Source organism: Anoplopoma fimbria, chromosome 12, assembly GCF_027596085.1.
Source record: "Anoplopoma fimbria isolate UVic2021 breed Golden Eagle Sablefish chromosome 12, Afim_UVic_2022, whole genome shotgun sequence".
Taxonomy (NCBI): domain Eukaryota; kingdom Metazoa; phylum Chordata; class Actinopteri; order Perciformes; family Anoplopomatidae; genus Anoplopoma; species Anoplopoma fimbria.
Window position 1 is genome coordinate 648774 of NC_072460.1, and position 24438 is coordinate 673211.

The 24438-nt window shown below is 40.0% G+C and overlaps 2 protein-coding genes across 3 annotated transcripts; both read left to right on the forward strand.

The window, feature by feature from the left end:
• Positions 1-458: 458 nt before the first annotated feature.
• On the forward strand, positions 459-11922 carry l3mbtl1 (L3MBTL histone methyl-lysine binding protein 1). The gene is made up of 21 exons (XM_054609560.1): positions 459-624; positions 1652-1821; positions 2470-2599; positions 3152-3314; positions 3774-3912; positions 4118-4166; positions 4669-4757; positions 5255-5359; positions 5530-5665; positions 6129-6220; positions 6709-6860; positions 7626-7702; positions 7963-8048; positions 8608-8718; positions 8990-9131; positions 9682-9784; positions 9923-10111; positions 10185-10234; positions 10961-11118; positions 11204-11266; positions 11710-11922. The coding sequence occupies exons 1-21, from the start codon at positions 459-461 to the stop codon at positions 11842-11844; spliced, it is 2505 nt and encodes an 834-aa protein (XP_054465535.1). The 3' UTR covers positions 11845-11922.
• A 2704-nt stretch (positions 11923-14626) lies between these two features.
• sgk2a (serum/glucocorticoid regulated kinase 2a) lies at positions 14627-23724 on the forward strand. 2 transcript variants are annotated; one of them, XM_054608948.1, is made up of 13 exons: positions 14627-14724; positions 16713-16780; positions 17578-17639; positions 17933-17990; positions 18694-18777; positions 19835-19966; positions 20888-21000; positions 21139-21175; positions 21270-21356; positions 21615-21710; positions 22431-22586; positions 22921-23010; positions 23116-23724. In XM_054608948.1, exons 2-13 carry the CDS (start codon positions 16754-16756, stop codon positions 23269-23271), a joined length of 1098 nt encoding a protein of 365 aa, XP_054464923.1. In that variant the 5' UTR covers positions 14627-14724; positions 16713-16753; the 3' UTR covers positions 23272-23724. The 2 variants fall into 2 exon arrangements, with proteins under 2 accessions (XP_054464923.1, XP_054464922.1); XM_054608947.1 differs by having other exon boundaries at positions 14641-14872.
• Positions 23725-24438: the final 714 nt, after the last annotated feature.

Here is a 24438-nt window from a genome sequence, read left to right on the forward strand (position 1 = left end):
TTTCTCATAGCCGGAGAAAAAGTGAAAAAGAGAAGTGCCTATCAGCAGGGGCTTTTAGTCGTATGATCTAAAAATGGTGGTGATATAATTTGTTGTAAAATGTTGAAAAATGCACCAAAGTGTTCTTATGAATGTGCATTTTATAAATACCTTTATAATTAAAGATAACTGGTGCAAGAAAAATAAAATCAGATGACACAAACAACTGTGAAACAACATTTAAGGTTGGCAGGACTGAGGATCCATAACTTTTTATCCAAGTCCGTTGATTATATATAGACCATAAGAGGGATTCACAGCCTGTCCACATACAACACCCATGACTCAATTCAGATGATTACAATCTACGTAAAAAGGTTCACCTCTCTGTGCTGCAAACCTGTTACCTGTTTATTCTTTGAGAGCGTTGCTTTGTGCGGTCCCTGTAGTGCTCCGGAGTAAAGGACAGGGACGCCGTTATGAGTGCCAAAGTGAACATGGAGGCTCTACCCAAAGAAGCCGATCGCACCCCTTTGGATCCGTGCTCCTCGTCCCCTAGCGAGGCCGTCCTCATCTGTGGGAGTGATGGTGTGGCCAAGAAGGCTCGGCCCCAAACCCACACCACCACGGCTTTCCTCCTACCAGGTGAGCTGTCTGAGGGTGCCAGTGTGACACCCACTCTAGAGAGGGCCTTTCATGTTATATGTTGAAGACCACTGAAGCTTCTTGTATGGGCTTGAAAAGTGAGTGGAGGGGAGGATCTGCAACCACTAGATGCCACTTAATCCTTCACACCGGTCCTTTAAAGGGGAACTCATCATCTTTGCACATCAAAGTCTGTCCACAGTGTTCAGGGCTATGCTGCCCTTGTGAAAAAAAAATGATATAAAGCCTTTTGAGGCTCAAGATGGAGCGGGGTTCTCAAGTAGTGTCACTTGAGTCAGCGTCGGTTGGGGATGGAGATTAAAAGTTTGAAAATATCTGTGGATGTCAAGAGAGAAACGAGTGAGCTGACTAGACCTCTCTGCTCCTCAGGCCTGGTTGAGACGAGTGACTCAAGGCTAAGTTAGCCGCTATTAGCATAACACACCAGAATTTGAACTATCTGTTGGCAGTTGAGTTGCATTGTTGGAAATGTAGGCGCCAGGTTTAAGGAAGAGGACTGGACTGGGAAGGGCTGATCTTCTGATTAATGGATGATCCTCTTCTCCTCCTGAGCCGCAGCCACAGGACTCCTTTAAATGATTGTGTGTCTCTAGTAACACAGGTTAACATGTCATCATAGAACAACTCAGTTTTGTGGACCATAAGGTAAAATATATTGTAGGACAAAACAGAAATTAAATGATTTTTTTTTGCATTTCGCATGAAAGAAAAAAATACAAGTTGACCAGAGTGAATTTTATTATCGAGACAATCATAAATATCCTCACATAAGTGACATGATAAAGCTTCCTCGCTGCTAGCTTTAGAAAAAAATTCACACAATGTTGCTTTTTTATCTTTTGTTTATGTACTTTATATTATACTAATAATATCGTAGAAAATATGATGAATCAAAATGATTTTGGCCAGGATAATTGAGACATTACATTTTCATATCGTCCCATGCCTTCTCTTGGGTGAGCTCAGGCAGAAAGTTGAATGAATTTAGATGCATCTCTATCCTCAGCTCCTGCTGTCAGTCAACAGAAGATCGAGGTGACTCCCGCTGTTGCCATGGGAGACCCAGGTAAAGGAGGCACTCCCACCCTCACTGCACAGGTGGGCGGGGCTTGTAGCATCGTCCACGTCCTAGAGTGGAAGGAGGGGATGGCCATCCTGCCCAGCAGCAACCTCAAGGTAAAAATGAAACTGTGCCATTGCTTATTGTTTATCACCTGGACTACGATGTGGATTTGAAATGGACTCTGTGAAAGTATCATGGACCAGTATGGAATTGTAGGAAAGGGCATTTCACTTGTCTGTCTTAACCTGCATCTGTCATACAAAAGCAAATAAGCCAACAACATGTTTACAATTAGGAGCGTTATTTCAGATTCTGATGATGAATAATGTCTTAACAAAATCCTGAATCATTAAAAAAGACGCTTTATTAATGTGAATGATATTGATCAGAAACTCACTGCAGTGGTTTAGCATAAAGAAGGCCACAGTAACAAAGCCAAACTGCTATAGACAGTCGAACCGTAACACATTATAGAGAAGCTGTGCTAGAATGGGAACAGGTTGGTAAAATGGAAACAAACCAGGCAACGTTGCATCTTTTGAAATAGTCTGATAAATTGTTTTTAGGAAGAGAAAGGGTTGGATGGACAAAACGACATCTCCCATCAAGACACATTCAAACAGATGGATTGATTGTGTGTGTGTGTGTGTGTGTGTGTGTGTGTGTGTGTGTGTGTGTGTGTGTGTGTGTGTGTGTGTGTGTGTGTGTGTGTGTGTGTGTGTGTGTGTGCGTGTGTGTGTGTGTTTGTGCGTGTGTTGCAGTTCTGTGTGAGTGATGTAGGAACATTGAGCACGCTGATCACTCCAGCGGCCGCCAGCAGCACCACTGAACCAGCAGCCGGGACTTCTGGGAGATCCGCTGACGCAGAGAGAGCTCCAGCAGACAAGCCAGGTAGTCGTGGTTACATAAGGACGTAGTAACGCAGGATCTGAACACTAAATACTGCACTTTTTTAATGCCTGACACTAAATTAGATACCTTGAAGTTCTATTTGCTTTTGTTCTAGATAAACAAATATTTTGCTTGATAGGAATACAAATGCAGAGTGTATTTCCTAGTGTTGCAGGTCACACTAGTTAAGGACTGTTGTTCTAAGTGTTTCACATCATGCCCCTGTCAGTGATCACTTGGGCAATAATTCTTGACTCTTGACAAGAGAAGAGAGAGCAGCTGCCGGTTCATGTTAAAATATCAAGCAGGCATCACTCACATGTTGAGAAAAATCTAAATCCATCTGAAAAATGGTTGAAAGTAATCAATAAGTAGTGGAAATAGTCACAAATGATAATGATAACAGCCCCCACATGAGTCCGGTAAAGGAAGTAAAAATCCATCAAAGACACGAGAGAACAGCAGAGTTTTAATTAGATTTTAAATGTTAACCTTATCATCATTCTTTACCTGTAGTCATTTAAATATCTTCTCTTGTCTCCTACATGTCAGACGTCTCGGCTCCTGTCGGCTCTGTGAGAGGTGCAGTAGTGGAGCCAGAGAGGTTGGTGCCGGTCAAACTTGAGGTCCAGGTTGGACTGGGACATCAGAACTATGATGCCAGAGCTCAGAGGACCTACACAGAGGAGCTACGCAGAGAGCCCATCACTGACAAGTATGTTGGTAACAGCTGTGGGAGATAACGCAATACCAAGTAATACGGGGCCAGAATCGCAGATATCAATGCTGATACTTTTTCATTATTAAAAGCGGCCTATGTACTTTCATTTTGTTGTTAAACCTTAATTACGTAATCATATAAATATTAAAACACAGGACGTTTTAAAAGGCAAATAACATAATATGTGTTTTTATTATTGTAGATTGAAAGTACAAACATGCAAAAGCAGTGAGGATTACATGAAGTGTTTTTGTTTTTTCATTTATAAGCCAAGAAATTACTGAAGTAGACACCTTGAGACAAATAAGGTACATCGAAACTGTAAAGTACAACAAAATCAATCCTGCAGTGGAGCGTACAATACCCTGATAATAGAAAAATAGGGAAAGAGAATACAGTCTGCTGATGTGTTGAGATCTGAGCCAAACTGTATCTGTCCTCTCGGCACCTCAGGAGGAGTGTCGGGGTGGAGAAGGTGCCAGCAGGCGGGAGGGTCTCCTCCCTTAACCTAGATCACCTGAAACCCATGAGGAAGAGGAAAAGGAAGGAATACCTGAGTCCCTCTGAGGAAGACTCTGACAACGAAGGCACGGTGGGACGGCATTGTTATTTACATTTAACATCAAGATAAAAATATAGATGTTCTCATATCTGATGCATTCAGACAGATAAGCATAAATGTGGTTTCATTTACTGAAAGTTTAGTTAAGTGCTTTGTTGTTTGTTTGCTCTAACTCAGTGACTACACCTTCCTTTTACTCTTAGCTCTTGTGTTATTTCTTTTACGTGTGTTTTAGGATGAGAAAATGGATGATTCTAAAGCAGACGGCAGACACATCAGAGGAGGTTGGACTGATCTTTTATTTTTAAGTTTTTCTGTTATGTCTTCTTTCATTCTTTTTTGCGCTTATTTGCTTATTTGCTTATTTGCTTATTTGCTTGCTGTACAGTACATCTGTTTTTCCTCCATTCCTCTTTTCCCACATTACATACAGATGCAGTGTCATAATAACGTTTCCCTGACAATATAATGCAATTCCATACATTAATTAACACTGAACATGCATTGAATTGTGTTTTATTGTAGTGTCAAGTAATGATTTCATCCAGCCCTTATATGTTCTCAATATCTTTTCAATGGTCCTTCCCTAACCTTTGAGTATTTTTCTTTCTTTAATAAATGTAATAAATGTAATAAAAATAAAATGTATCCCTTATAGAGGAATGGAAGTGTTTGGAGAATAACATTTTCACTCAGAACTTGTGCATAAGATTACTGATCTTCAAACACTGGCTGCTCCTTGTATAAATTAATCAACTAATTATTGAATTTGTATATTTGGTGAAGCTGGAGACAGTAAGACAGAGCAGTGGACGTGGGCTCAGTATCTGGAGGAAACCAAAGCTGTTGCTGCGCCCAACAAGCTTTTCCAAGAGGTACGTTTGAGTTCAAGATTCAGACTGCAGTCTCAGGCTCAGCTGCAGCACAGTGTACACACAGGTTCACCCATCAATGCAGCTCTTCCTTTAGCATAGTCGCTAATCTATTGCCCTGATTGAAAAAATAGTGGCGCATTTTCAAGAAAGGGAATACAAAATGTAAATTTACCTTGGAGAAAGAGATGTATGCAGCCAAAGCTCATACATTAATCTTCCTATTCTGTTACAGAGAGTACGGTTGAGGGAATTTCATTTTTGATTTATTTTTTTAACAATCTAAACATTTTTGCAACACAAGCTTTGTCTTGAATATACTTTCTGTTCCAACATTGTAAGTAGTATGAGAATAATAAACTTTCCATTTGCTGTGTTTTCTGTCCTTTTTTTGTTGGTTTTCCTGATCCAATTTCCCTCTATTCCTTGTTTTCAATTCATTTAGTTTGAATCTCTGTGATATGTGATGAAATATTTGCTTTTGTTTTCCACGTGTCCAGACCCAGAGAGTGCCAACAGTGAAGAACGGCTTTAAGCAGGGGATGAAGCTGGAAGGCATCGACCCGCAGCATCCGTCCATGTACTTTGTTCTCACTGTGGCCGAGGTGAGCCAGACGTCCATTAACACGGTCGATGGATCTTAATGGCCCGGCTGATTAGTTAGGATTAAAATCATCATTCACTCAAAGGCTGCTTTGCATGCAGGAGGAGTTCCGCCCTGTATGGCCTTCTCCAGCCGGCTTTTGTTTATCTAACGTATCATGTCATCATCCAGGTGTGCGGATACCGTCTGCGGCTTCATTTTGACGGCTACTCTGATTGCCACGACTTCTGGGTGAATGCCAACTCCCCCGACATCCACCCTGCAGGGTGGTGTGAGAGCACAGGACACAAACTGCACACTCCCAAAGGTGAGAGGTCAAAACACTCTGGACATACTGAAAGTCTAAGGGGCAAGTAGAACCTAAAGAGAATGAAATATCAGGAACACTTGTGCTCGATCTTACCTTTCACAGGAGAAATCTTCAGGAATAGTTTGACATTTTGTGAAATACACTCATTCATATTCACTTGCCCTGTCCATAGTTAACTAAATCCACCTTTAAAACTCACTGATTAACTTCCCCTCAAATATTGGAGTCTCTGCCTGTTGCCTGGCAACCTCATGTTGATGAAAACACTCCAGGAAGTCAATGAGCCAAGCTTTTGTACATATTAAACAAACAAGATATAAAATGTTGATGAGTGAAATTTAGAAGTGCTGGTAAGTGGATATTGTTACCTTTTAGAGCCAAACTATTTCTTTAAATGATGGGATGTTTTACCAAATATGAATCATTTTAATCTTCTCTCTCTACCTCTTTTTCCCTACAGGCTGTAAAGAGGAGGAGTTTACCTGGACCAACTACCTGAGAATGACTAAAGCACAAGTGGCGACCAAAGAACTCTTTGCCAGTCCTGGGAGGGTAACTGCCACTATATAATATACGGTAGTTGTATTATCTACAAGCATGAATGGATGAGGTGAATGATTTGGGGTTGGGAAAACTCCAACTCCAACAAGAAGCAGCTATAATAAAACGTTCTTTTAAACAATTTACAGGTTCTATCTCTTTCAGAAAACATTTTCACTTCACAAGACCAAAAGTCAGGCCCGATGTCGTGTCTGATATTGTTGTAGTATTCATAATTAACGCCAGGACATCAAAAAGCGTTATGCTTGTTTGGGTTGATGTTGACTTGCTTCTGCAGGCTAATGTTTAAGCTAATGTTCAAGCTTCAACGTATGAAACTGCATCAGTTTTTTAAAGATTGTTAAATTCTTAAACAAATGTAGAAACAGTCAAACAGTACAATTGGCACATCATTGATCAGCTAGCCCACAGCTCTGTCAGTCTCTACTTCCTTCTTTGAACTTGCCAGGTCATTTGTAATATTTCTGCTTTCTGTTTAGATCGATGTGAAGTGCAGCTTTGAGATAGGAATGAAGCTTGAGGCCGTCGACCGTATGAACCCCTCCCTCATCTGTGTAGCAACCGTCACTGACATGGTGGACGAGCGCTTCCTGGTTCATTTTGACAACTGGGATGATACATACGACTACTGGTGAGCCTCAAAAACATTGGGGCTGTATGGGCTTTAGAAAATGACTGAGAAATGACCAGAACCACTGGGCCTATGGTTGAACTGTCCGTTCTTTTAGACGGTTTCACTTCATGTTTACAGATTTGGTTCATTTGTAAAAAGCCAGTGTGAACCAGAAGAGGACCAGAATTTAAAGTCAACAATGTTGGCCTGACAGAATGAACCAAGCTACAGGTGTAGTAAGGTTACCTTAATCTAAACATGGCCAGTAAGGGGACGAACAACTCAAAAACCAACTGACCCCCATTACCTTTATCTAGAGTTGCTATGGCTTACATACTGTAGTAATACTTTCGCCGTTAGATGCTCTACCTTTTTCATTCACTAGCTGCTAACTGTGTCAGTGTTACACAGTTTTTTCTTATACAGCAAACAGGATTTTAATCATTCTGTTGATAACAGCTGCTGCTGCTGTAAACTAGGTTAGTAAGTGAACTAGTTAAGTTGTCATAATCCCCAAACAACAAACTAAATGAGGTTAACAAGCACATTAGAGCTGTACATTTAAGGGATAGTTAGCTCTGGGTTTGAGTGAGGTCATTCACATCATATGTAGTTATTTGAACACTTTATAGTGTTAGTATAAAGCATCAAATAAACATCAGTTAAGTCTGCAGTTAAATCTTTTTCAGCATCAAGGTGAGCAGCTCGAAAAAAACACAAAAAACATTTTCTTAGAATGAAACCATTAAACTGCTGGACGTTGTTGTTTGTCAAATGATGCAGGTGTGATTCCAGCAGTCCGTACATTCACCATATTGGTTGGTGCCAGGAGAGGAACCTCCCCCTAACACCACCCCAAGGTGAAAAGTGTGTTCAATGTTAATCATTGATTTAATCATGTTCATAGTCATAACATGGGCCATTAACTTAAAAACACATCTCTGCCCACTTAGTCATTTTGTCCTCTTTTTGAAACATAGTTGTTTCCAAAGATTTTAGAGCATTGTCTGTAACATAATCTAGAAGAAAATAAGAAGAATATGCAGGGAAGGAGTTTTTATGTGTGTATTCACTGACTGTTTTTCTTTTTTTTTGTTGAACTTGTGTTTTGCTGCACCAGATTACCCAGACCAGGCCCGGTTCTCCTGGTCTCAGTACCTGGAGGAGACTGGTTCAAAGGCGGTGGCTGCTGACGCCTTTAATGTGGTGAGAACAAAGAATAAAAAATAATAGTAATAATAATCATAACCCCCCCCCCAACAAGCCCCTCTCTGCTCACCAAAAATATGATAAATAGATCAAATAAATAAATAATGTTGGATAGTAATTGAAATATTTATTGTAGCCTTGCACAGGAGGAGGATGAATGATTGCAACCAGAGCATCGTCCCACTATTCATCTGACAAAGTGAGACCAAATTCGGTTTCCCAACCTGTCTTAATCATATACAAAACAGGGGGGAATCAATGTTCAATTTCTGATCCAATGCTTATGCATATGTACTGATTGAACAAAAAGAACTTGAAATGCAGACCATGAACTGCAACGTCTTGCGTTTGAGTTTGTCAACTTCGTTACATGTTATTTCCCTCCCCTCATTTCCTGTCATCTTTCTCCTGTAAAATCTAAATTGCATAAAATGCCCCAAATTAAATATTAGAAATGATGTTTATTGCAGGTAAAGTCAATGCTTTATGGAAAGTATATTCAACATGTTTGGTTGTTTGGCTGGTGTTTTTCAATCATCCTCTGCTCTGTCTCCAGCGAGCGGCACACAGCTTCCAGCCTCAGATGAAACTGGAGGCTGTGGACAAGAGAAGTCCTGGTCTGATCAGAGTGGCGACAGTGGAGGAGGTCGAGACTCATCGCATTAAGGTAATGCTCTGTTTGTGTGTTGTCAGCTTGTATAATTGAACATTTAAGTACTAAATGTCCTAGGTAAAGAAGGTCATGATCATGTATATGTGTGATTTTGTTTAAAATGTTTCTCAAACACTCAGGTCCATGACAGCTTTAACCAAGTGTACTTCTGAGTTGTGGCTTTGGGCTCAAGGCTTTGATGTCCCCACTGGAATAAGAGCTTCCATGTGGTGATACTGTAATGTACATCTTTCTAACCAACCATATATTTCTATTCCTCCTTCAGGTCCATTATGACGGCTGGAGTCATGTCTATGATGAGTGGATGGACTCAGATCACCCCGACATCCACCCAGCAGGCTGGTGTGAGGCGACCAGTCACCCACTCAAAGTTCCCCCTCGGGATGCCCAAACACAGCAGCCACATGGTAGCAACCAGCACTTCGGTCAAAACTGGAAGTTGATTTTCTTTAAAATTCAAATCAAAGTTGTTCTTGATACCTTGCATTAAATCTTAGCAACAACAATTGTTTTGAGCTCTGATTTAGCTTGTTTTAGCCCCTAAGTGTCATTTAAAGGAAAATTACACCAGCAAACGGAAAAGTAGAAAGGGAAATTTCAATGCTAATTGAAGTTAGAACCCCTCTTTAATTTTGTTTAAAAAAAATCCTCAAGTATTTATGCACCTGTGTGTTATTTTTACACAATGAATACATTGTGTAAGAATTCATTTATCTTCTTCAGTTTCAGAGTCCTGATATTGTTCATACTACCTCACTGTCATGGCTTACTGGCATGCTTGAATAGAACAGAGCCGGCATTCATTTTGTTAGTAACACCTGTGGTTTTCCTGCTATGAGAAGTCAAAATGTCTGCTGTTAAAAAGGCCTCTTTGCATCCACACCATAAGTAAGCTATAGGCATAATCTCCCAATACTATGTGTGAGAGTTTATCTGTCTGTATTTGAATGGATGTAGGTGTGAGGGAGCCTCCTGCCACAGGCCTGTCCACCTACCTGTCCTCTGTTCCCTGTAAACCCATCAACCACCCCAGAGCCAACAAGTACAGCTTCCACAACAGGTCAGCTGAAATCAACTCTATCATCATTTCATGGAGGCTTTACTCACCAGGTCAACCATTCAAGATACACATCAATACCTGACATCAAAACAGTTTAAAGTCATGTGTCTTCTTAATCGGGTTCTGTCTTTGAAACAGGAAGTGTCCAACTCCTGGTTGCGATGGTTCAGGCCACGTAACCGGCCGTTTCACTGCCCATCACTGCATATCCGGCTGCCCGTTGGCTGAGCGTAACCAAGGCAGGCTGAAGGCCGAGCTGTCGGACTCAGAGTGCAAGAGGACCATCTTCTTTGGCCAGAGGACCAAGAAGACCCATTACCGTGGCAGGTGTGTGTGTGTTGGCCTACATATGCATGCTTGTTTGCCTTTGTCTCACATTGATCTTTTCCTCTGTTTTCAGAATTGGCCGTCCACCCAAATACAGGAAGAACCAGCAGAGAGACTTCCAGAGTGAGTTTTCTAAATGCACCATACATATCTGTCTTTGATGAGAGCATTTTAATCTGCAGCTTCAGGGGTGACTGCCTGTAAAACCTGTCCTGATGTGCAACACAGTCTGCTCTGCAGTCAACTCATGTTTGACTTAAAAATGGTTAGATTGGGAAACAGGTTAACAAAGGTTTAGTTATAAGCCTTTTTCACAGCAGACATTTTGACTTGTGTTAGCAGGGAAAGCACAGCTGGGATGAATACTATTAAAAGAATAGTTTGTAACATTTAGAGGGATTTGTTGGCAGAAATGAAATATAATATTAATAACTATGTTTTCATTAAAGTATAAACACCTGAAACATGGAATTAATGTATTTTCATTTACCTTAGAATGAGGCGTTTATATCTACACACGGATCAGGTTCTCTTCACCATATCCGCAATGTTTTACCCCCATGTTTCTAGAGTAGCCCAGAGTGGACAAACCCAACAGACTCTAGAGCGAGCCGTAGTGGCCTGAAGAAAGAAGGGGTGAGCGGAGGACTATTCAGTTGGATGAACCACACAACTAGATGCCACTCAATCATATACACTGCTCCTTTAATGATGGTACCATTTAAAGATGGCACTATATATGATGTGTCAAAATGTCTGCTGTAAAAAAGACTTGTTGGCAGTGTCAATCTAAAATATTAGTCCATGTGATCATAAATCAACATATCTTTGGTGTGCGTTTGTCCTCAGACATGTCTTCAGAGGGCGTGTATCCGTCACTGTTCATGTCTGCTCTGAGCAGCCAGTCGGACAGGACTCTGTCTCTGTGCTGGGAGCAGCACTGTAAGCTGCTGCCAGGCGTTCAGGGCATTCACGCCAGCCAGGTGGCAGCATGGAACGTTGAAGAGGTAAGCGAACATAATCACTTATCTACATATTCATTTATTCCCTGTCTGGTTGGGTTATTTGAAATTTGTTGTATACGTACCTCAGGTCTTCAGGTTTGTCCAGAATCTAATCGGCTGTGAAGAACAGGCTCGTCTCTTCAAAGAAGAGGTGAGACCACCAAGTGTATGTGAATGAAGTATTAGGTTAATGCACATTTGCTATACACCTTTTCAAATGTGAACAGTCCTTCGCAGTATTGACTGTCATGTTACCCTGTAAAAACTCATATTACACGTAAAAACAACAGTCTTTTAAACGAATAGTTTGTGTTTTTTGAAGTGGTGTTGTAAAGTCTAAATCAGTTAAGGTTGACGTTGTATTTAGAATACTTTCACTGCTTGCAGACAAAATCATCTTTAGAAAACTATAATAAGTATAGTGTCAGAAGTAACCATTGAGTTGAGAGAACACCTCTGATCATCTATTTTATTATAAAGATGGTTCTGTTTTGAATTTGATGTACCATGTGAACCCATGGCAGAAAGAAACTATTCTTTCCTGACCCGTCATGTCCAGTCGCATCACCACTGTTGTGTCTGCGTCTCCCTTAGATGATTGACGGGGAGGCCTTCCTGCTGCTGACCCAGACCGACATTGTGAAGATCATGAGCATCAAGCTAGGCCCCGCCCTCAAGATCTCCAACGCCATTATCATGTTCAAGAGCACAGACGAGGTACTCAAGTGATCCCGTCCCTCACCTGACCTGTGGCGTCGGGTCGTCGATCATCGTGTGCTAAATTCATTCTGTTGCAGGGAAAAGACCCTGACCCCTTTTTTTCATGTGTTTGGTGTCCTGTACCCATCAGAGAGAGGGAGGGGGGAGGGGGTGGGGAGGTCCGATCAGGGTTTGAAGAGGAAGGGAAATAAAGAAATACAGATATATTTTTTGGGGAGTAAGGTCTTAAAGATGATGGACTAATTGGTACGGAGGTGGGTGTGAGGAGGGTGATGGATGTGGGGTGGAGCATCAGGAGCTTTTACAGTTTGGTGGTTTTACCGCCTAAACCTCACTGGCAGTGTTTCACATCCGTTACGATCTGCCAGTCTATGGTTTGCCTAGTCATTTCCAACCACCTGTTTTTAATGCTGAGTTTTAATTTGTGCATTAGAAGCCTGGGTGGGAATTGTAGAATTCAAATCAAAAATCACATTTAGTGAAAAAAATCTAAGCTGAGGTTTTGGGGGGAAATGTGGCCAAAAAGAGGAGTTAAATGCAGTAAACGAGGCTGGTCAGTGAGGCTCATACAAGCCTCACGTTTTGTGCAATAAAAAAGACAGAAGTACTGTATTTGGTAACACTTAATGTTACAGCTCCTTTATGTTATCAGACTGCTCTGTAAAAGAATAGGATGGAAATTAAATAAATATGCTGTGTTGTTCAGACTGTTGGGAAAAGGTTTCTATTTTTTTCATGAAGTATTAAGTCATTTGTGTTTTAAATTCTCGACATTGTACTTTCTCATTGCACCATTAATGTGAAAACTCATGTGATGCAGGAGCTGTGATTTAAAATGTTTCCCTCTTATATGGAATCTGAGTCAGAGAACAGAAACAACACAGTGTTTTTATATCTATATGCAAAGAACTGACATTATTTGTTTTGCAATTCTTAATAGATGAAAAGGACACTTTTAGCACAACTGTGAAACCCAAATGGATTTTACACAATGATGTTGCCACACTTGGTCAGAAGAGAGTGCAAACATTTTTGTTCTATAAACCTAGATTTGGTTTAAAGTCAATGGATATCTCTGCAGTTTACATGTGATGGAAACAACATTCAAAGTGTGTTCTGCCAAATGTTTACATTATTTGTCAGAATTGGTTTAAAAAACACTGTCCGGCTTTGATATTGTGAGATAAAAGATGATTTACCGGAATGTTTTAAGGGCTCTTGGAATCTTTCTTCTTTGTGTGTCTCTCTGGTGGGATTTGTGTGTTCGAGTGTGTGTGTGTGTGTGTGTGTGTGTGTGTGTGTGTGTGTGTGTGTGTGTGTGTGTGCGTGCGTGTGTGTGTGTGTGTGCACGTGTCAAGATATTCTTGGGTCACAAATGTCATACAATCCATATGAATTAATAAACATCCAAAGCTGTCTTGTCTGATGAAAGACGCTGCCTCTTTTCTTTTCTGAAGGATCACACATACTTGCATTTCCTGTGCTTGTGCAGCTGTGTTGTGTGTGTGTAGTGCTATTGACTATAAACTTAGTCTGCTGACATCACATCCCCTTATTGACATCCATATTCTCGTCAACAGTTGGCTGTGGTGGTGACAACTCCTTCACGCCCTTCCTGCTCTCGATGCTTATCTTCTTGTTCTCTGGCAGAGACCAGGAACAAGTTGAATGGAGGATGTTGAGGAGACCTGAGACCCTCTGGCTCTCTTGCTTTCAAAATAAAAGTATGCTCATTTGGGAGAGTGGAAAATGCTTAAATGTTTTAAAAGTCCCCCTTCATTCAAAATGGGATTTGCTTATTGTGTCCTTATTTGTATTTCTTAGATCACTGTGCAGTGTGATGCATGTGCAGAGTTTGACACTAAAAGGCTCTTTTCCATCCATCCACTGAAGAAAGTCAGCTTAAAGGTTCTACACATGGGATTCAGAGCATCATTATAGTGTGCTGTCTACCTGAGCAGAGACTACTCCGCTCGTGCATTCATTTTAGTGCATGTGAGCTTCTCTGTTGTGTCCCATGTCTAGGCGATGGCTTCCCTTGGCGCTCTGCTCATCCAGTAGTATCTGCTGATAACATCCACCCAACCCACCCAACCCACCCTCCAGCCCCCCTAAGGTTACCCCGGTGAGATCTGTCAGCAGCTTTGCCTTTGTATTCGCTGTTAGCCCCGTTTGCTGCTAGTATCTGGATCATTATTTTAGTAAGAAATAAGATTAAAATGTATTTTATTAATAGTAAAGAGAAAATACTGAAGTGGAACGCTGCTCATTTAAAATGACAGAAAACAGATGTCTATGTTTGTGCAAAAGTTTATCCAGATTCTTACTAAATCCATTAAGATCTATTAGAAATGTGTCATCTCAACTAAATCCTGGAAAAACATAATAATCATGTTCCCCAAAATATTGGACAATTTATTTAGTACAGTGCTGAGTAAACGAATGCTATTGTCAAGAAAGATAGATATTACATTACATTACATTAGATATGAGCATTATTTATCCAAAAATAGCTTATTGCTAATTATAATCCTAAAATATAGATAAATGCCCAAAATAATTAAATAGGCTTCAGTAGGCTACTCGTCTTATTTTGAAAACGAACTGCAGAATCCGGAACTAAAGTCTGGACAGAAACCCTCTCTACTCTCACACACACACACACACACACACACACACACACACACACACACACACACACACACACACACACACACACAGGATTTGAAGCCTAGCCCCGCCTCTTTTTAAAACCCTAACTTTTCATTAATGATTCACTCTCAGACGACCTTCCTTCATGAGCGTAAACAATGAAGAACTGACCTCAGATCAGCTGTCAGCCTCTCCTGAGACCTCCTCTTCTCCTCACACAGGTGTAGATCTACACAGGTGAGCACAGGACCTTCCTCTTCTCCTCACACAGGTGTAGATCTACACAGGTGAGCACAGGACCTTCTCTTCTCCTCACACAGGTGTAGATCTACACAGGTGAGCACAGGACCTTCTCTTCTCCTCACACAGGTGTAGATCTACACAGGTGAGCTCGCTGTTCCTTCACTGGTTCTCTCTGATAACAGATCATCTGTCGAGCGCCTGTTTGTTTGTCAATGACATCGATTCTTTTCTATTTTGGGGGATAGAACATGTGTCAGGATATTTGTAGCTTCTTACTTTTCTCCTCATCCGCATTGTATTGTTCTTGTTCAGCTGATTAGCTAATAAGCTTATTGTGCTGCTTATACTAATATAATAATCCTTCAACACAAGATAACTAAAATACGACCTCAAGTTATTGACCTCCCGTGATATCACTATTAGTCTGTTCAGGCTGTCTAGTTCATTTTAGTGGTCTTTGAATCTGTGCTTATTTAATGAGTTACTTCCTTCTTTCTTAATGAAAATTCATAATATTGGCACAATAGTTAACTAAATAATGAGTTAATGTTTAGTTTTAGGAAAGTCATATTGTGGGATACCTTGCCTATTATGGGTCTGTTGTGTCAGGGTTATTGCCGGTTATTGGTGGTTCAAAGTCTCTTATCTCTTCAGAGTAATGAACACAAAATAAAATAAAGCCTTACTTGTTGTGGAAGATTTAACAAAAACATATCAATTGTGCATGATGATTTTAACGTGCAGACATGTCCTCTTTGTATCCCTCTTTGACGGTATTTGTCAATGAGGTCTCAGATCAGTTTGTCAGGCTATTCAAATGGTGGATTATATTTATTGTATCTTGCAATAAGTCACTTATCCAACCTGCAAAAGAAAAGCTGAGAATGCTTTGCATATGTATATATTGCATATTCTATTCACGCTTTTGATTGAACTACATGTAGATGAAGTCCAGCTTTGCCCTGTTTCCTATTTAATATGTCAATCACATGTGACTTCATGTAGATTAATGTGGGAACACTGTCATAAACATGGGTACAGCCTGGTAAAAAAACCAATGTCAAATAATATAAATGCACTGCAGACTGAGATGCCTTAACTAATGGAGACTTTTCTTAGGGAACAGACGATAGTTAACAATAACATGTAGATTTATTTACAACGGGGGGAATAAAGAGTTGGAGCACAGCTTTGGGTTTGAGTAATAAAATGTTTAGTCCATAATTTGTTGGAAAGCTTAAATGTCAAATTTGGCTCCTTCATCATCTTGAGATAGATAATAGCTATAAATAGATGCCCTGAAGCTCCTGAAGGAATTTTTTTTATTATGGGGGACTTTAGTTTAGTGTGTGTGTGTGTGTGTGTGTGTGTGTGTGTGTGTGTGTGTGTGTGTGTGTGTGTGTGTGTGTGTGTGTGTGTGTGTGTGTGTGTGTGTGTGTGTGTGTGTGTGTGTGTGTGTGTGTGTGTGTGTGTGTGACCTTTGTCAGATATGAGAATGACACAACAATATTTACAATGTAAACATGAATACAGTGACACAACAATATTTACAATGTAAACATGTTCACTGATACACACCACACACACACACACACACACACACACACACACACACACACACACACACACACACACATATAGAGAATATATACACAATGTTCTTCATTGTGATTCTGTTGTTCCAGCATCTTGTTACTTACAAACCAGAACAACCAGCTCATCTGGATCTTTAGGTTGTCATACTGAGGTCAGCAGTTGATTAGGACACACACACACACACACACACACACACACACACACACACACACACACACACACACACACACACACACACACACACACACACACACACACTGAGTCCAGGCTCGTGAGAACAAATCGTATCTGTGAAATGAGAAAAGGCTGAAGAGATAAAGGTTCACCAACACAGTTGCATCCTGCACAGCTGATGACCTCATGACCCTCACCATCTCCTCTCACAGGTCTGTCAAACACTGATGCTGGATCAGTGGGAGTGGAATAGATGATAATGGCCATGGCAAACTGTAATGTAAGTGTATTTATGTTTGCATTATGCTTTTTCATTTTGGGCAATGTGACAGAGGTTCTGCCTGCAGCCAATGCAGCTTGAACTCTACTTTCAAGAAATTAATTTTAATAAATGTCTCTGAGACTATTTTTATAAGCGATACATCCAGGAGATCTGGGTCGAAAGTGGATGTTGTGTCAGGATTTCTCCAGCGCCAAAAACAAATTCCTCAATGCATTAGATATATCACAAGGATGATCTCAAACAGTGGAATCTTTTCATCAGATGTTCTGTATTTACACAGTGATCATGCAATGAGAGGAAATGTGACTCAGATCCTCGTGTTTTTATTTTAAGGCTGACATTTTCCCTTTTGGTGCCACTGTGTTTGTAAGCAGTTTATGGCGACAAAAACAATGACTGTTGCTGTTAATAGAGAATGGATGATTTTTCTCTCCTAGCCAGTTTTTCTCCCAGCTACGTCAGCTAATATGTCTGAAATCTTTAAAGCCTAAACTGATTCGTCTAAGTTTTGCTTTAAAATCTGCAGTAGGCAAAGAGATTTTCACAAAAGTTGTAAAAGTTGTTAAAAGAAAACTGATGTTTAACCTGCTAGTTAGAGGAGTAACATGCTTGTGTCTGTCCCATCATCATGCTAATGCTCAGTCAGGTTGTTGGCCAACCAGAATAGGACAGAAGAAGATAGTTTAAGGGATGCTGATGTTGAATTGTGCAAGTGATTGAAAGCAACTGTTTTTAAATTAATGCAATCTAATCTTTCTTTTTTTGACTTTTTTGTGTTGTTTTTTGTCCTCCAGTTGCGGTCACCATCCTCCTCTCCTCATGATGAGGTCAACCTGGGACCTTCAGCAAACCCTCAGTCAGTAGCTCTGCTCTCACTAACCAGCATGTCTTTATACTCACAGAAAGGATATACAGCTCCTAACCCAGTAAAAATAAACTTGCATTATTGTCTTTGCTAAAAGTGTATTTTCAGTGATCTCGATTAGATATTTTCTGAAAATATTGAACGGCCACTGTTAAGGGTCAATTTTAATAAATTTGTGTTTGTTTTTTGCCGGCTGCTTTTCTACCATTATACCAATATAGTCCTCCAGAGGTTATTATGTAATTCTGTCACCATTTAATAGACCACTCTCGTTCTTGTTTCAGTGCCAGGCCCACTGACTTTGACTTCTTGACCGTCATTGGCAAAGGGACCTTTGGAAAGGTAACACTGAGACAATTACTTATTTATCTGTCTTTCTCCTTATTGTTGAATACATATCCTGTGTTTTTCTTCCAGTAGTTTCCTGCAACTTATTCACCAGCAGCGAGTGAAGTGGTTTAAACTAGTCTAGGTCTCTGTGACACCATGGTGACGTTAACAATGAGAGACCCTGTTGCAGGTATTAATGGTGGGTGGTATAGATTATTGGGACTCTCAGTTGTACTCTCAATTGGCAGCAGCTGACCTTTTTAGACAGAGGAGAGAGAGATAGTGAGCTGTTGCTGACTTTGCAGTATACCTGCTGACTGCTGTCAGATCACAATGTGCTGCCTGCTTCATGAATCATTAACTTTAGAGTCCACTGAGGCCTCTTAAGGTTAACCTGAACATCATACACTCAGAAGTGTTTCATATAAGGCGTATTCCTTGTGTACTAAACTTTTAATGTGATCCCTTTCTTTGCCTGTAGGATTGTATTTCTACATTTAAAGTAATGTTAATAGTGTTTTTGTTCACTGTAGGTCAATGTCAGACCTTGTATCGACACACTTCTCAGATTTCTCAGTATCATCTGTTTCCACAGATCACATATCTGTGATGTTTTCTCAGAGGGGCTTGATGTAATGGCGTGACAGCGCTGTGTGTCGAGATGATGGCGCAGTCTGTTTACTAAACAAACACTGACAAACAAACCTTCATGCAGGTCCTGCTCGCCAAGCTCAAAGCCGACAACAAGTTCTACGCCGTCAAAGTTCTGCAGAAGAAAGTCATCCTCAAGAAAAAAGAGGTGGGCTAGTTTCCTTTATGAACTCAGCCTCCACACTAACACAAACCAAACCTCACTTAAAACTGATTAAGTAGAATTTCGTTTTTCAGAGACACATTTTTAAATTCAAATCACCTCGAAGCAACACATTTTGAACAATAATAACACAATGTTGCCTTCAAGCATATGAACTAATTCAAACTTACCAACAAACATATATTATGTCTAAAGTGATTAAGCAGACATGGTTTTTAGAGATCACTACCAGGAAGTCAAAATATATAAATATATTATAAATTACACAGTACTCCAATTTGCTGGGCTAAAGTTTATGAAGATGGAAAATAGCTTGTTGAGCCAAGAGGGAAATGTGTGTATGTGTGCTTTGTTATTAGTAAACAGTGTTTTAACCCGGCAACATGATCTCTTATCTTATCTACAATTCTGTACAAAGAGCAAATTTTACAACTCCCAGAAAATCACTGGAACCACTTCTTTGTTCTTGCCTGACAACACATTGATTATATCTGATCAAACCTTTCCTCCTTTGATTGGTTTGCTTCTGCTTAAGTTAGAGTGTTTAATGTTTTTGAGAAAGGAAACGATAGATCTGTTTTTTTCTTCTCTTTAAGTCTTTCTGTAACTTTCTGAAATTTAAATTTAGACATCTGCTGTCCAGGTCCTAGAAAACTGATAAATATGGTGACGTTTCCTTCATTAACAAAGATTCAGTGTTTCCATCAGACAAGAAGAGAATCTGAAACAGCATTTAAACAATTATTACACATTTAAAACTCTCAGTTGAAGACCCATACACAATACCAGGACCCTGAAATCAAAGCTGCTATAAAAAAATCATAAATCATTAACTTCATTATTTACACCTGTACTCTTTATTACTATGAAAGCTCAAAATGTCTTCTGTGAAAAAAGGCCTATTGACCTGGACCCCACAAACATAAAGAGATATATTTGTGTACACAGTGCTAATGTCAATGAAAATGTGTTTTCTGTATGATTGGTGTATTTTCATTTAATTAAGTCATCACTGTCTCACTCTGATGTCTTCTCTCTTTAGCAAAAGAACATTATGGCAGAGAGAAATGTTCTGCTGAAGAGTCTGCAACATCCCTTTCTGGTTCGGCTCCACTACTCCTTCCAGACTCCAGAGAAGCTCTACTTCGTCCTCGACTACGTGAATGGGGGAGAGGTATGTGTCTAAAACTAAATAAATAGTGAAAAAAACATGATTATCATATTTCCTCAAATAAGAAGAACAGCAGAAAATAACAGGCTTTTATTTGAAGCAGGCTTATATATTAGAGGCAGGCCTTTATTTCTATTTCCCTCTGTTTTTTATGTATAATTGGTCATATTTTGGTGCAAAAGCTAATTCTCGCTTGACTTGTTAAAGATTACGCTGCTGTTACTGTTCACATCAAAATCCCTCTCACACTTGTGCATTACTATAAACTACATGTGGCTGAGACACACATACACCCGCAGTGACTGAAATACCAGAAGGCAATACTACTTCAGATGTGTAGCTTAATCCAGAAAAACGAAGTGTTGAAAATAACATGATTACCAGTATATTGGTGTATTTATTAAATTAAAGGTGTAGAAATGTACACAGGCACTAAGAGTTTATCCAGACTTATTTTTTACCCTGGCTTTATTTGTGGCAGGCCTTTTATATTTTCGTGTCGATCAGGCCTCCTGCCGTTATCGCAGTACATAACGTAAGAGTGAGACCTGGTTTAGCATCGTATCGCATTATTCCTGTTACAATGTCCAAATAAGTAATCCTTTATTTACACATAATAATAAAATCAGACACAGCTAGTTGGCGACAGTAGAAGAAATGTTTTGAACACAGAAGCATTGCTGTGCTTTTGTGCTCGTGTGCAGATGATCGAGCGTGTGACAACAGATCCTAGTTGACATGGTAGATGTTTGGTTTTGGATGTTTGGAAAATGATAACTCCCCATACTTCCCTGGGTTTCTCATGTTTCTTCATCCCTCAGTTCTCTGGCCTCCTCTAACAACTTAATGTCATTTCGATTTCTCCCTCCATCTACTCCATACTCCGTCTATCTGTTCATCCAACTTCTTTCTCTCTTTCCGTAGTTGTTCTTTCACCTGCAAAGAGAGAGGTGTTTCTCAGAGCCCAGAGCACGTTTCTACGCAGCCGAGGTAGCGAGTGCCATCGGCTATCTTCACTCTCTCAACATCGTTTACAGGTCAGAACATTTATTAAAATACTCTTATGAGAGTTGGCCTGAATCATTATCTATTGCACTGAAACGGCAGTGACACAAAACAGTAAATTTACAAAAAATGATCTGTCATGACAATCCTCTCATTCTTGTCTGTTGCAGAGATCTGAAGCCAGAGAATATTCTTTTAGACTCTCAGGTGAGTCCAATTCCACACATTTGTTTTTTGTAAACTTCAACTCCTCTATACCTTTTAGACTTTATTGAATTGCATTATTTATTGTTGTGTGCAGGGCCACGTGGTGCTGACAGATTTTGGGCTTTGCAAAGAAGGTGTGGAACCGGAGGGCACCACCTCAACTTTCTGTGGAACTCCAGAAGTAAGTAAAGAATATACATATATAAGGGAAAAGGACATTAGATGACTTATCTGTCATTCAACATACAACTGTATATAATACATGTTTTTTTATTCTAAATTAACAGATGACAACTCAACAGTGACATCAATTTTACTTTATTGTCTCCTGACTAAGAAGATTTGTCTTTCAACCTAGTTAGAAAAAACGGTTGTAGGAAGAGGATTTGTCCATGTCCTCTTTTTTTCTGCTCTTTTTCATCTGTTTCTCTGTCTGCAGTATTTGGCACCAGAGGTTCTTCGTAAGGAAGCGTATGACAGGACAGTGGACTGGTGGTGTCTGGGAGCAGTGACCTATGAGATGATCTACAGCCTGGTATGTGAGTTTGCGTGTGGCTGATTTTTTTCTACGGTTAACCTTTTGGGAAGCATCTTCATGTTAGCATCTTCAGACTAGACAATACAGTATATCTTTAGGGCGAGGTTGACATTTTAATTTGAGGGTGGGGCTAAAGTAAATCTCAGTGTCCAAATAAGAACAGGTTCAGCCTCTAGGAACTATGACCACGTGCTTAGTACATTCCATTGTGACCTGTCAGATTTTGATGTATTTTATGTACAAGTACACGATTTGGCCTGTATGGTATGTCTCAACAACTATTGGATGGATTGCCATGAAATGTGTTGCAGATAATCATGTTACCCTCAATGAATTGTAATTAATTGGGGACCTTTTATCATTTCCTTTAGCACAACCACAAGGTCAAAATTCATCAGATTCCTATCAGCCTCAGCTGTACTTTGTGTTTAGTGCTTATTAGTGCTAGCATGCCAACACACTAAAAGAAGATGGTAAACATGGTAATATTACTGTATCTGCTGATGTTAACATTAAGGTCAAAGTAGTGCCGCTATGCCTAAGTAAAGTCTCACAGCGCCGCTAGCGTGGCTGAGGACTATACTTTACACATATAGAATATGTCTTTTTAGCATTGATGTATTTGTATATGAAATTCTACAACTTGATTCCCCTTATAATATTTTATATATAATACTATATATACTAAAATTGTTTGTACCCATCCCTCTGCTCCAGCCTCCTTTCTACAGCCGTGACGTGGGTGAAATGTATGATGGGATCCTCCACAAGCCGCTGCCACTTCCTCCAGGGAAGTCTGACGCTGTCTGTTCTCTGCTGGTCGGCCTTCTTCAGAAAGACCAGCACAGACGCCTCGGGGCCATCGCCGACTTTGTGAGTCTGTCTTTCAGCTGTTGCTACACATGAAAACAGGAGGTTTCCCAGACAATAAATAAGCCTAGTCTTAGACAAGGGATGATCAAAGGACTACTCTATTAATTGTTGCATTAGTCGAGGACCCGGCTTATTCTAATTTTGAGACATTTTGAAAGGGGAACAGATCTGCACGCATTTCTTCTGAAAAAATGTACCAAGATGGTTTAAAACAACATAATAATAAAGTAGATGAAAGTCTCTATCATAAATGTGTCTGATTTCTTAATAGAAGGAATGGAAAATGTCAGTATGTACAGTGCACATGTATAATGTTTCTCTATTTTATTTACAGTTAGAAATAAAGAACCACACATTTTTCTCTCCAATCAACTGGGACGACCTTTACCACAAGAGAATAACTCCTCCTTACAACCCCAATGTGGTGAGTTTTTTCAGGCTGTCTGTATGTGTCAACTCATCCATTACTTTCATATATGAGGACACCTAGTCATGCTTTATCAGTTACATAGATTGTTTCATCTTTCAGAGAGGCCCAGCTGACACTCAACACATTGATCCAGAGTTCACCAGAGAAATGGTTCCTAACTCGGTGAGTCGGAGCCCCGAGCTCAACGCCGGCAGCAGCTCCTACAACGCCTTCAATGGATTCTCCTTCGTCGGCACCGACGACAGCTTTCTGTGAGGCAGGAGTTAACTGCTCAAACGTTTGAACATTGTAATTGATTGCGTGAGCACAACTCTTTGGGCTCTCATGAAAATAAGAGCTCCTCTTGTACTTGTGCCGAAATCCCACGTGGCAACTATTATGTCTTACTGCTGCAGGGTTTTCCAAACGGTTCCTCTTGAGGTTGTGGCAGTGAGGGATCACGCCTGCAATGAAGACATTTAAGTTAAAAATATGTAAATCTTTTTTCACCTGGAAGTCCCAGGTTTGTTGTTAGAGAGATAGCGAGGATCGTCATGGACGTGTTACCAATCATACAGGCCTCGCAAGAAGTAGGAGCATCTTTAAGATGCAGTGCAAATTATCTTTATTCCACTCATTTGCAATGGAATTAAGGGTGTGTTTTATTATTATTTTATAAATAGATTTTGTCATGATGTGTGGAAAAAAATAAAAATGTGTCTTCCTGTGTACATCCAGACATTCCTAAAAAAAAGGGCGCAAACACAAATGGTGACCACAGACTTTGGTGTAAACCAGGCGCAGCTGGAAGAGTGTGAGTGTTGTCCTTTGCCATGGAGTTTTCTCTAACCAGAAGGAAAATAATAAAAATAAAGATTATTAAAAATTATAATGAGGAACATTATGAATAATGAATGAAGTTGCCGCTGCTGTGCAATCCCTGTGTAAAATAACGGCCCGTCACCGCCCATCTCTCAAATCAGTGACAGATTAAAGTGCAGATTAAAGACATGAATCATCTGTTGCAGTTGTTGGACGTTCTACGTTCATCGAACAAAACATCAGTATCGATGTTTCTGCAGAACTCTCAGTCACTCAAATGGATGATATTATTAGTAAAAAACCTTTCAGTCACATTAAAAAATGTTTTGGTGCACATGTCACTCTGCAGTTAGTCTAGATGAAAACTTTACTTACATGAAAGGTGGTTTATGATTTTGGAGGGGTCTGTGCCGGTGCGTCTCTGCCGACTAAAGCCACAAAGATTGCCCTAAAAACAGACGTGCACCTGAGGAAAGTTGCCCTTATTGTACACTGATCGTGTTTTTTTAAGAAAACAGATCTGAATGTACATATTTATTATGTGAACAGGAACCTAATAACCTCTGGATTTGTAAAAGACCAAACAAAAAAGGCATTTCTTTTAGCGCTTCAGCAATGCAA